This window comes from Limanda limanda, chromosome 22, assembly GCF_963576545.1.
Source record: "Limanda limanda chromosome 22, fLimLim1.1, whole genome shotgun sequence".
Classification (NCBI taxonomy): domain Eukaryota; kingdom Metazoa; phylum Chordata; class Actinopteri; order Pleuronectiformes; family Pleuronectidae; genus Limanda; species Limanda limanda.
In genome coordinates this window covers 3,248,633-3,261,232 of record NC_083657.1, presented here as the reverse complement: position 1 = coordinate 3,261,232, position 12,600 = coordinate 3,248,633, and the positions used below count along the sequence as shown (strand labels likewise).

Sequence of the window (12,600 nt, the reverse complement as noted above, 5' to 3'; positions counted from 1 at the left end):
CTGGGCCGTGCTCCGATCACCACAAAGCCTTCAGGTTTGCCATTGTTGTTGATGCAGTATTTATCAAGGACACATTTAACACAGATCTCCATGTTACTCCAACTTTCATCATTAAATGATTTTACTTGAGGAACACTGTTGGTCAGGGCAAAGGTAGATTTTTTGTCATTACTGGTAAAACCATAGGAGTGTGGTAATAAATGCCCTTTGTCGTAAACTGGGCTGTTACTGTAATCTCTCGTATTGGCCTGGTCAATGTAGCACTTGCTGTCGTCTTCAATCTCCATGTTTTTATTCAAGGTTATTCCCTCAAGCTGTAATAAATGAAAATATATATTACTGACATGGGTAGAATTGCAGTAGATTCATTTTTGGTAACACAAAGATATATCATTTGAAAAATTATCATGCGATGTGAACATCCTGTCAATATTATACAATTTAAAGCAGAGGTTAGTTTTTTTTCTTTTGTTCTGCAAAGTAAAAAAAGCCCAAAGTCTGTAAACAGATGATTCATCCTTAAAGGAGTTAGTTCTGAAACCGCTGGCATGTGGATGTTGTGTGAGTTTGTAGAAATCTCCCACAAATACAATACAACAGATAATAAGACTTTCTATTCTGTCAAAAAACAAACCTGTGGTTCTATCATCCACGGAGTTTCTTTCCCAGGGTACTTGTAAGCAGAGAACACTGGGATCTTGTTGGTGGTGTCGTAGAGTGTCACAAATGTTCTCTTGTTATTCAAGGTCTGGCAAATGGGCTTGTATATATTCTGGTCCAGGATGTTCCCTCCCTCCAAGATTCCCCCGATCTGTGGTGGAGCTTGGTTAAGAAAGTTATCGGCACAGTCCGACATCGATGTCACCACTTCAGTTACTGTGGGAGCGGCGGACAGGAGGAGGAGGGCAAGGAGCGGCAGGAGGAACGGCATCTTCAATGCCACCACTGAACGCTGCGTCATCAGAGCAGAAAGAGAATCATCAGGTCATTACAGTTCATCCAGGAATCTTTTATTTCACTGTCTTTAACATTGTGAGATAGGGCTTTTGTCAACATTTATAATATAATAAAATGATCATGCTGAAAGAAATCTGTCACATTTAGTGGACTAACATTCATGAGTGTGTGAAATTTTCTGATAATCCAAATAAAACTGTCGACCAAGCAAATTTAAAAGTGGTTTAATTAGGAGACTCTCATTCAATAAATAAATATATAGTTCAGAGATGTTTGTGTATGTATTCCTGTATAAATACATTTAAATCATCATATCATATATAAACTTCTTAAGTACATAATAAAATTAGCTGTGCTATTATCTTATTTCAACGCAGTCACTAAATTACAAATGCAAATAAAAGATGCACAAACAGGAGGAGAGAAATCTCACAGAGAGACTTACCACGGCTCAGATTTCCTGAAAATCAGTGATCTTCTGTTCAAACAGCAGTGGAAACAAGACCAGAGATCTACAGAGCTGAAGGAGGAAGTCACATTGTTTATATTTCAGCCGTGTATGAAAGTGGGCGTGTTCCTGTCATCAGTAAGTTACCTCTTCATTTAACACTTCTGTATCCAGATCCCAGCAACACTGAGGTTCACACACACACACCTTGTGTTTCTTTCATCGTCTGCAAACGTTTTCTGCAAACGTCACCGATAAACTCGGCTGCAAAGTGACACACAGCCGAGGGATAGTTGGGATCTGAGAGCTCGACTGCAAGACGTCAAATGTGAAATGTTATCCTGGGGTCAAACGGAGTCACGGGGAAAATAAGAGAAATGAAAGTAGATGCCTAGAAGTCAGATACCGCATAAATTCAGAGAATTGTTTTTGAAACATAAGTTCCAGGAAGACGGAACCGTCGAATGTCTATTTTGTGTTTGGTCAACATGAAACAGCAAATCACAGGAAAAACAAGATTTGAAAGCTTCACAAGACCATTCAACTTTTTATCTTAAAACAGCCTCTTGATTAAAACAACAAAATAAAAAAAAAATTTCATCTTTCATCATCAACGTTTAAAAGGAAACGTTGATGATGAAAGATGATAGTTTTTTTTATTTTGTTGTTTCGGTTGAATTGTATCACACTTCAAACCGGGGCGATGGAAAAAGTAATGAAGTGAAAGTCATTTTGTGTTTTAATTAGAAATACACTTTTACCAACAAAACCAAATTAGTTGCATACAGTATTATACATTTGATCTATCCTCTAAACCAGGTGACTCTGAAGTAAATTAGACTATATGTCATTTAATTTTTCAAAAGCCTATGTATTCAATTATTTTGGTAAGATATAGAATATATTTTTCAGTATTTGACTGTAAAATAAAATAGACATATAAGAGACTATAGAGGCCGCAAAATACCTTCCTGAGCAAAGAGTGAGACTTCCACAGAAGAAAGGTGTCGGTTGGAGCCTTAGATTTAATATAGTCACAGTCTTTAATGAAAATCAAAGTTACATGAAGGAGACGTACATTTTTAAACAACAAAATACAAAAATATCAGAGAGCAGAATAATATCGCATTTAAAGATTGGTTTAGATTAATATGAGCTGCATGGAAAAAACACAGGATTCTGCATAGAATTCATTCTTTACATTACATTTCATTACATTTAGCTGACGCTTTTATCCAAAGCGACTCACAATACGTGCATCAACCATGAGGGTACAAACCCACAACAACAAGAATCACAAAAACTAAAATGTCTTCACAAAAAGCAAAACAACAAAGTTCTCTAAGTAAGTGCCATCTAAGTGCTGCTAAATTGTAAGTTTCAAAATGTTATTCAAGGTATAGTCGGTCATTCTCATACTATTCTTAAGATCATATCACAACAATGTTAAAACTAGAGTAATCAAATGGAACAGGAGAAAAAGGTACGTTTCTCTTGTATGTTAGTAGAAAAGTTAGAGGTCGTTGTTTCTTCACTGCTTGATTGGGTTAAAGAATAGTTTTTATATATATTTGAGCACAAAACTCCTGCTAGTTGTTACTCTGGTATTGGTTTAACTCGTAAGGACATTCTGGTAATGGTGAAAAATTGAGATTTGTTCAAGAAGAGGACACAGGATGGAGGAATTTGAAGGAGGAAAAGGAGCCTTTTGAGGTTTGAGGTGGAGCTGAGGGAGAAGACGGAGAACTCAAAGTCTCAAATGCAAATATGCTGCTTTGATTAGGAGAAAAGCTGTGAGGAAAAGGAGGGGCGGTGCTTGAAAGATCCCTGGTGGTGCTTGAAGAAAAAGACAAACTGTTTGGAGAAGCCGGAGAAGTTAATGGCTTGGTGGACATTTCTGCACGGTTGGTGGTAGCTGTTGTTGGTGTAAGCTGAGGATCAGATGAGTTCGAAGGGACAGTACTGCCATTGGAAGGTGTGGTTGTAAAATCCCCAGATGTGGTGCTGACAGGGCCAGATGTGGTAGTAAGAGGGCCAGAGGTGGAACTGACCAGGCTAGATGTGGTACTGACAGGGCCAGATGTAGAGGAAGTTCCAGGTGAGGTTGTAGAGCTGGTGGCAGTTTGCATAGCTGTAGTTGAAGAAGGTTTGGTAGACGTGCTTTCCTCAGAAATGGCGGGGGTCTGAGTTGCCACAGCAGAGTTGGAATAGCCTGATGTTGATTGGGATTGTTCTGTTCTAGGTGATGGACGAAGAGTGATGGCTTTCGCTGGGATGGTGGTGGTTTTGCGGGGACGTGTTGTGGGAGTGGGGTTACTGCCAAGAGGAGCTGCGGAGGTGACAGCAGCAACAGGAACAGTCACAACAGGAACAGTAGAAACGACCTTGGGTGGAATTGCAGAAGTAATAACAAGCGTTAAAGTGGCGGTAGGAGGTTTGGGAAAAGTTGGGGCATCAGGACGTCATGGTTTGGAGGAGTAGTTGCAGTTTCTGGACCAACACGAGGTGGTGTGATTGGAGGGATAGGTTTAACTCTGTTTCCTCATCCGAATAATCTCCAAAATGCTTCTGCCATTCCTGAAAGAGCACCTCTTATTCCATTTAATAAACCATCTACCAAACCACCACCTGGAATAGGATTAGCTGGTTCCATATCTCCTCCTGAGGATCCGTCATTTCTCCCCTTCTCCCTTTCTTTGTCGTTTTCATCTTTCTCTCTCTTCTTTGTTGTGGTGGTGGTTGTAGTGGTGACTTTTGTGGTAGAGGTTGTGGCAGCAGTAGTTTTGGTGGTTGTGGGTGCAGGGCACTTACAGGCCTTATTGAGATTAGGGTAAAGGTCGGTGACAGTGGTGTAGAGCGGACAGTTTGTTCCAGGGAATACTTCAGATCTTCCTCCCAGCTTTCGATGGAGCTGGGCCAAGGTCTTGGTCTGAAGCACTGTCTCGCCATCTTCAGTGTTGTCACCCCAGTGTGCCCCTGCTAACGGTCCCTGACTCTTGCTGTAGCAGCAGAAAGCTGACCAGAGCATGGAGGGAATATTAACCTTGTTGTTGAGGAGATGGTTGTTGCTGGGCCGTGCTCCGATCACCACAAAGCCTTCAGGTTTGCCATTGTTGTTGATGCAGTATTTATCAAGGACACATTGAACGCATTTCTCCATGTTACTCCAGCTTCCCGTATTAAATGATTTTACTTGAGGAACAATGTTGGTCATGGTAAAAGTAGATTTTTTGTGATTTTTGGTAAGACCATAGGATTGTGGTAATAAATTCCCTCTGATGTATTCTGGGCTATTACTGTAATCTCCCGAAACGGCCTGGTGAATGTAGCACTTGCTGTCGTCTTCAACCTCCATGTTTTTATTCAAGGTTATTTCCTCAAGCTGTAATAAATGAAAAGATATATTACTGACATGGTTAGAATTGCAGTAGATTCATTTTTGGTAACACAAAGATATATAATTTCAAAAATTATCATGCGATGTGAACATCCTGTCAATATTATACAATTTAAAACTGAGGTTATTTTTTTTTTGTTCTGCAAAGTAAAAAAAAGCCCAAAGTCTGTAAACAGATGATTCATCCTTAAAGGAGTTAGTTCTGAAACCGCTGTTGTGTGGATGTTGTGTGAGTTTGTAGAAATCTCCCACAAATACAATACTACAGATAATAAGACTTTCTTTTCTCTCAAGAAACAAACCTGTGGTTCTATCATCAACCGATCAATCCTTTCTTTCCCAGTGTAATTGTAAGCAGAGAACACTGGGATCTTGTTGGTGGTGTCGTAGAGTGTCACAAATGTTCTCTTGTTATTCAAGGTCTGGCAAATGGGCTTGTATCTGTTCTGGTCCAGGATGTTCCCTCCCTCCAAAATTCCCTTGATCTGTGGTGGAGCTTGGTAAAGAAAGTTATCGTCACATTCCGACATCGATGCCACCACTTCAGTTACTGTGGGAGCGGCGGACAGGAGGAGGAGGGCAAGGAGCGGCAGGAGGAACGGCATCTTCAATGCCACCACTGAACGCTGTGTCATCAGAAAAAGAATCATCAGGTCATTACAGTTCATCCAGGAATCTTTTATTTCACTGTCTTTAACATTGTGACATAGGGCTTTTGTCAACATTTATAATATAATAAATGGATCATGCTGAAAGAAATCTGTCACAATTAGTGGACTAACATTCATGAGTGTGTGAAATTTTGCGTTAATCCAAATAAAACTGTCGACCAAGCAAATTTAAAAGGGGTTTAATCAGGAGACTATCATGTTCTAGTGTTGAATACATCTAACATGTATAATGCATAATGCACTGCATGAACATACACATTTGAAATTAGATGTTATTCAAAATGTATGTGTAAATATCCAAATAAAGAAATATAGAGTTCAGAGATGTATGTGAATGTGTTCCTGTGTAAATACATTTAAATCATCATATCGTATATTAACTTGTTAAGTACATAATAAAATTAGCTGTGCTGTTTCCACGCAGTCACTAAATTACAAATGCAAATAAGAGATGCACAAACAGAAGGAGAGAAATCTCACAGAGAGACTTACCACGGCTCAGATTTCCTGAAAATCAGTGATCTTCTGTTCAAACAGCAGTGGAAACAAGACCAGAGATCTACAGAGCTGAAGGAGGAAGTCACATTGTTTATATTTCTGCCGTGTATGAAAGTGGGCGTGTTCCTGTCATCAGTAAGTTACCTCTTCATTTAACACTTCTGTATCCAGATCCCAGCAACACTGAGGTTCACACACACACACCTTGTGTTTCTCTCATCGTCTGCAAACGTTTTTTTGCAAACGTCACCGATAAACTCGGCTGCAAAGTGACACACAGCCGAGGGATAGTTGGGATCTGAGAGCTCGACTGCAAGACGTCAAATGTGAAATGTTGTCCTGTGGTCAAACAGAGTCACGGGGAAAATAAGAGAAATGAAAGTAGATGACTAGAAGTCAGATTCCGCATCAATTCAGAGAATTGTTATTGAGTGAATGTGAAACATAAGTTCCAGGAAGACGAAATCGTCGAATGTCTATTTTGTGTTTGGTCAACATGACACAGAAAATCACAGGAAAAACTAGATTTGAAAGCTTCACAAGACCATTCAACTTTTTATCTTAAAGCAGCCCCTTGATGAATTTGTGTTTTAATTAGAAATACACTGGTACCAACAAAACCAAATGAGTTTCATACAACATTATACTTATCATCTATCCTCTAAACCAGGTGATTTTGAAGTAAATTAGACTATATGTCATTTACGTTTTCAAAAGCCTATGTATTCAATTAATTTGGTAAGATGTAGAATATATTTTTCAGTATTTGACTGTAAAATAAAATAGACATATAAGAGACTATAGAGGCCGCAAAATACCTTCCTGAGGAATGAGTGAGACTTCCACAGAAGAAAGGTGCTGGTTGGAGCCTTAGATTTAATAAAGTCACAGTCTTTAATGAAAATCAAAGTTACATGAAGAAGCCGTACATTTTTAAACAACAAATTACTAAAATATGAGAGAGAGCAGAATAATATCGCATTTAAAGATTGGTTTAGAGTAATATGAGCTGCATGGAAAAAACACAGGGTGCTGTAAAGAATAGATTCTTTACATTACATTTCATTACATTTAGCTGACGCTTTTATCCAAAGCGACTCACAATACATGCATCAACCATGAGGATACAAACCCACAACAACAAGAATCACAAAAACTAAAATGTCTTCACAAAAAGCAAAACTACAAAGTTCTCTAAGTAAGTGCCATCTAAGTGCTGCTAAATTGTTAGTTTCAAAATGTTATTCAAGGTATAGTCGGACATTCTCATACTATTCTTCAGATCAAATCAAAACAATGTTTAAACTCGAGTAATCAAATGGAACAGGAGAAAAAGGTGCGTTTCTCTTGCATGTTAGTAACATAAGAAAGTTAGAGGTCGTTGTTCCTTCACTGCTTGATTGGGTTAATGAATAGTTTTTGTATATATTTGAGCCCAAAACTCCTGCTAGTTGTAACTGTGGTATTGGTTGAGCTGGTATTGGTTGAGCTGGTATTGGTAGTAGGCAAGGACATTCTGGCAGCAGTAGTTTTGGTGGTTGTTGTAGACGCTCTGGTGGTTGGATGAATGGTGGTAGTTTAGGGTTTTGTAGTTTTAGAAAACGATGTTGTGGTCAGAGGGAGAGTGGTTGTTTGTAGAATAGTTGTTGCTGGTGTTTCTGTAGTTGTAGGTTTACTGGTGCTCGGAGTGGCTGGAGCAGGAGTTGAGGGAGTACTGGTTGTCGTAGCAACATGGCCAGTTGTTGTTGTCGGAGGGTGCGGAGTTGTACTGACTGGGCCAGATTTGGTAGTAAGAGGTGTTGCTGTGGTACTATTTTGGAAGAGGTGTTGCAAAAATGCCAGATGTGGCAAGCAGAGATGCAGATGCTCAAACGTAGGAGCAGAAGTAGTTTAAACTGGTGGTGGGCACTTACAGAACTTACTGAGAGGAGGGTAAAGGTGGGTGACAGTGGTGTTGAGTGGACAGTTTGTTCCAGGGAATGCTTCAGAGCTTCCTCCCAGTTCTTGATGGAGCTGGGCCAAGGTCTTGGTCTGAAGCACTCGACCTCCATCTGGAATGTTGTCACCCCAGTGTGCCCCTGCTAACCACGTCCCCTGACTCTTGCTGTAGCAGCAGAAAGCTGACCAGAGCATGGAGGGAATATTAACCTTGTTGTTGAGGAAGTTGTTGCCAGGCCGTGCTCCGATCACCACAAAGCCTTCTGTTTGGTCATTGTTGCCCATGCAGTATTCATCAAGGACACATTTAACGCAGGACTCCACGTTACTCCAGCTTCCCGTATTAAATGAATTTACTTGAGGAACACTGTTGGTCAGGGTAAAGGTAGCTCTTCTTTCATTTTGGTCCCAACCATAGGATTGTGGTAATAAATGTCCTTTTTCGAATCCTAGGGTGTTAATGTAATCCCTCGTATCGGCCTGGTGAACGTAGCTCTTGCTTTTGTCTTCAAGCTCCATGTTTGCATTCAAGGTTTCGTCCTCAAGCTGTAATAAATGAAAATAGATATGACTGACATGGGTAGAATTGCGTTAGATACATTTTTGGTAACACAAAGATATATAATTTCAAAAATAATCATGCGATGTGAACATCCTGTCAATATTACAAAATTTAAAGCCAAGGGTTTTTTTTTCTTTTTTGTTCTGCAATGTAAAAAAAGCCCAAAGTCAGTAAACAGATGAATTCATCCTGAAAGGACTTAGTTCAGTCAGACAACTCACGTTCGAACATTTATACCAGCATTACAACAGATTTATTGTTTGGCGTCTAGGCGCCAACTTAATCACTCCCCCCTATGATTACACAGGAATTATGAGAGTGATGAGCAAATACTTGTAACCCCCCCTGTTGGAGCCTACAGGTGGATGCTGGGGTAGTGGAGGGGCTGAAGCAACTGGTGGCAATACTGCAGCAGCTGTGCGAGTAAGAGGGGTTGATGGGAAATGTCTCTCTGGTTAAACAGACCACCTGATAAGGTGGGTGTGTATTATAGATGGTTGTGGAGGGTGAGGTATGTCACATGATGCATGTCACATGATGTACAGAACATGATTGGCGCAGCGCAGCTCGAGTTGCCAGAACTAACCTCTGCCCGCCCGACCACCTGCCCCCTTGACCCCATCCCTTCTCACATTCTCCAGTCTATTGCTCCTGACCTTCTTCCTTTTCTTACTCATCTAATCAACACTTCCCTCTCAAATGGCTGTTTCCCTAATTCTCTGAAGGAGGCAAGAGTAAATCCTCTCCTGAAGAAACCCACCCTCGACCCGTCTGCAGTAAATAACTACAGACCTGTCTCTCTTCTTCCCTTTGTTTCCAAAACTCTCGAGCGTGCAATCTTTAATCAACTCTCCTCCTATCTGAACCACAATAATCTTCTTGACCCTCGCCAGTCTGGTTTCAAGGCAGGTCACTCAACTGAGACTGCCCTCCTTGCTGTCTCTGAGCAGCTTCACACTGCTAGAGCAGATTCTCTCTCCTCTGTCCTTATCCTTCTAGACCTCTCTGCTGCATTTGACACAGTGAACCACCAGATCCTGATCTCATCCCTTCAGGACCTGGGTATCTCAGGCTCTGCTCTCTCCCTGCTCTCTTCCTACCTCAACGAACGCACTTATCGGGTAACTTGGAGAGGATCTGTTTCTGAACCTTGTCCTCTCACTACTGGGGTCCCTCAAGGTTCGGTCCTGGGTCCTCTCCTCTTTTCTTTGTACACCAACACTCTCGGCTCTGTCATTCACTCACATGGCTTTTCCTACCATAGCTATGCTGATGACACCCAACTAATCCTGTCTTTTCCCCGATCAGAAACACAGGTAGCAGCACGAATCTCTTCCTGTCTGACTGACATCTCTCAGTGGATGACCGCTCACCACCTGAAGATTAATCTTGACAAGACTGAAATACTTTTCCTTCCAGGGACAAACTCTCCCACCCATGACCTGACTATTAACTTTGACAACTCCGTGCTGACCCCCACTCAGACTGCTAGGAACCTGGGTGTGACACTCGACTGCCAACTCTCCCTTTCTGCCAACATTACTGCAACAACGCGGTCCTGTAGATTCATGCTTTACAACATCCGGAGAATACGCCCCCTTCTCACTCAGAAGGCGGTGCAGGTTCTGGTCCAGGCCCTGGTCATCTCACGCCTCGACTACTGTAACTCCCTCCTGGCAGGTCTACCTGCTACTGCCATCCGACCTCTGCAGCTCATCCAGAATGCAGCAGCTCGACTGGTTTTTAACCAACCTAAATTCACTCGCACTACTCCGCTCCTCCGCTCCCTACACTGGCTACCAGTGGCTGCCCGCATCCGGTTCAAAACACTAGTACTCGCATACCATGCTGTAAACAGTTCAGGTCCAGTTTACATCCAGGACATGGTCAAACACTACACACCAGCACGTTCACTCCGCTCTGCTTCAGCTAAACGACTCGTTCCTCCTTCACTGCGAGCTAAACACTCATCAAAATCACGACTGTTTGCTGTCCTAGCTCCTAAATGGTGGAATGAGCTCCCACTCGACATCCGGACATCTGAAAGTTTACACATCTTTCGCCGAAAACTAAAAACCCACCTCTTCCGACTGTACCTTGAATAAAAAAAAAAAAAAAAAAACTAACCACTTTTGAAAACTAACACTTTGGTAGCACTAAAATGACACTTACTTATAGCACTCTGTAGTTTTGCTTTATTTCGAAGAAATTTTACTGTCTTGATTCTTGTTGTTCTTGGTTTGTACCCTCAGGGTTGAATGCACTTATTGTAAGTCGCTTTGGATAAAAGCGTCAGCTAAATGAAATGTAATGTAATGTAACTAGCTCGCCGGCGTCGCCACATTTCTGAAACCGCTGGCATGTGGATGTTGTGTGAGTTTGTAGAAATCTCCAACAAATACAATATTACAGATATTAAGACTTTCTTTTCTGTCAAAAAACAAACCTGTGGTTCTATCTTCCACTTTTGTTGTCTCGGTACTTCTTGTTTCCCAGGGTACTTGTAAGCAGAGAACACTGGGATCTTGTTGGTGTTGTCGTAGAGTGACACAAATGTTCTCTTGTTATTCAAGGTCTGGCAAATGGGCTTGTATCTGTTCTGGTACAGGATGATCCCTCCCTCCAAGATTCCGCTGATCTGTGGTGGTTTTTGGTTAAGAAAGTATGCGTTACAGGCGGACATCGATGTCACAACTTCAGTTACTGTGGGAGCAGCGGACAGGAGGAGGAGGGCAAGGAGCGGCAGGAGGAACGGCATCTTCAATGCCACCACTGAACGCTGCGTCATCAGAGCAGACAAATAATCATCAGGTCATTACAGGTCGTTCATACTGCAGTTACAGTTCAATTCTAAACAAATCATATGATCATATGATGTCAAATCAAACTAACAAGATTAAAATCGTGTTAACGTATGAATCCCTTTCTTGTATCAAGGTGAAAGCTTCATTTGAAGAAAACAAATCTTGTGCGTATAGGACATTTTAATTATTACCTTCCCTTTGTTTGTTTTCATAGATAAACTACTGGACAGATTGACACTGGATCAACCATTACATTCTGATGTTGATCCAGTACAGGGTGTGTGTCCAGGAATCTGTTATTTCACTGTCTTTAACATTGTGACATAGGGCTTTTGTCAAAATTTACAATATAATAAATGAATCATGGTGAAAGAAATCTGTCACATTTAGTGGACTAACATTCATGAGTGTGTGAAATTTTGCGCTAATCCAAATAAAACTGTCGATCAGGCAAACTTAAAAGTGGTTTAATAAGGAGACTGTCATGTTCTATTGTTAAATATATGCAGAATATATAATGTATAATGTACGACATGAACATACACATTTGAAATGAGATGTTATTAAAAATGTATGTGTAAATATCCAAATAAATAAATACAGAGTTCAGAGATGTATGTGTATGTATTTGTGTATAAATACATTTAAATCATCATATCATATATAAACTTGTTAAGTGCATAATAAAATCAGCTGTGCTGTTCTTTAATTTCCACACAGTCACTAAAATTACAAATGCAAATAAAACATAACAGGAGAGAAAACTCACAGAGAGACTTACCACGGCTCAGATTTCCTGAAAATCAGTGATCTTCTGTTCAAACAGCAGTGGAAACAAGACCAGAGATCTACAGAGCTGAAGGAGGAAGTCACATTTTATATATTTCAGCCGTGTAGGAAAGTGGGCGTGTTCCCAAACAAGGTCTGCAAACATACGTGACACACAGCCGAGGGATTCTTGGGAATCTAATCTGATCTAAGATAAATAAAGGCAGTTGCCTGGAAGTCAGATGACTGATTGTAAAATATAATTTCCAGGCAGAGGGAATAGTCAAATATTTATTTTGTGTTTGGTCAACCAGTCACAGCACAGGAAAAACTAGATCTGAAAGCTTCACAAGACCATTCAACTTTTCATCTTAAAACAGACGCTTGAGTAAACTGAGTCTGATGTTTCAGTGACTGTGATTATTGAGAATCTTACTTACACAGGAAGCTGCTGATTTCTGCTTTTTCAACAGCAGAGTTTACACAAAAATTAAATAAAAATATAGTATAGTATAATATTTTTATTGAGGTGTTTGGTGCATTATTAGAAATGTTGA

General features: G+C 40.6%; 2 protein-coding genes and 1 long non-coding RNA gene across 3 annotated transcripts; all 3 read right to left on the bottom strand.

Annotated features, from left to right (window-relative positions):
* Positions 1 to 250: 250 nt before the first annotated feature.
* LOC133028882 (uncharacterized) lies at positions 251 to 1,484 on the bottom strand. The gene is made up of 3 exons (XR_009683308.1): positions 1,403 to 1,484; positions 635 to 952; positions 251 to 314 (listed from the first exon to the last, which is right to left on the bottom strand). It is a non-coding gene; the product is annotated as an uncharacterized LOC133028882 (long non-coding RNA).
* Positions 1,485 to 3,460: 1,976 nt separating this feature from the next.
* On the bottom strand, positions 3,461 to 6,043 carry LOC132996278 (uncharacterized). The gene is made up of 4 exons (XM_061066621.1): positions 5,966 to 6,043; positions 5,105 to 5,428; positions 4,023 to 4,787; positions 3,461 to 3,565 (listed from the first exon to the last, which is right to left on the bottom strand). Exons 2-4 carry the CDS (start codon positions 5,405 to 5,407, stop codon positions 3,461 to 3,463), a joined length of 1,173 nt encoding a protein of 390 aa, XP_060922604.1. The 5' UTR covers positions 5,408 to 5,428; positions 5,966 to 6,043.
* An 803-nt stretch (positions 6,044 to 6,846) lies between these two features.
* Positions 6,847 to 12,210, bottom strand: LOC132996166 (endonuclease domain-containing 1 protein-like). The gene is made up of 3 exons (XM_061066489.1): positions 12,057 to 12,210; positions 10,918 to 11,250; positions 6,847 to 8,455 (listed from the first exon to the last, which is right to left on the bottom strand). The coding sequence occupies exons 2-3, from the start codon at positions 11,227 to 11,229 to the stop codon at positions 7,862 to 7,864; spliced, it is 906 nt and encodes a 301-aa protein (XP_060922472.1). The 5' UTR covers positions 11,230 to 11,250; positions 12,057 to 12,210; the 3' UTR covers positions 6,847 to 7,861.
* Positions 12,211 to 12,600: the final 390 nt, after the last annotated feature.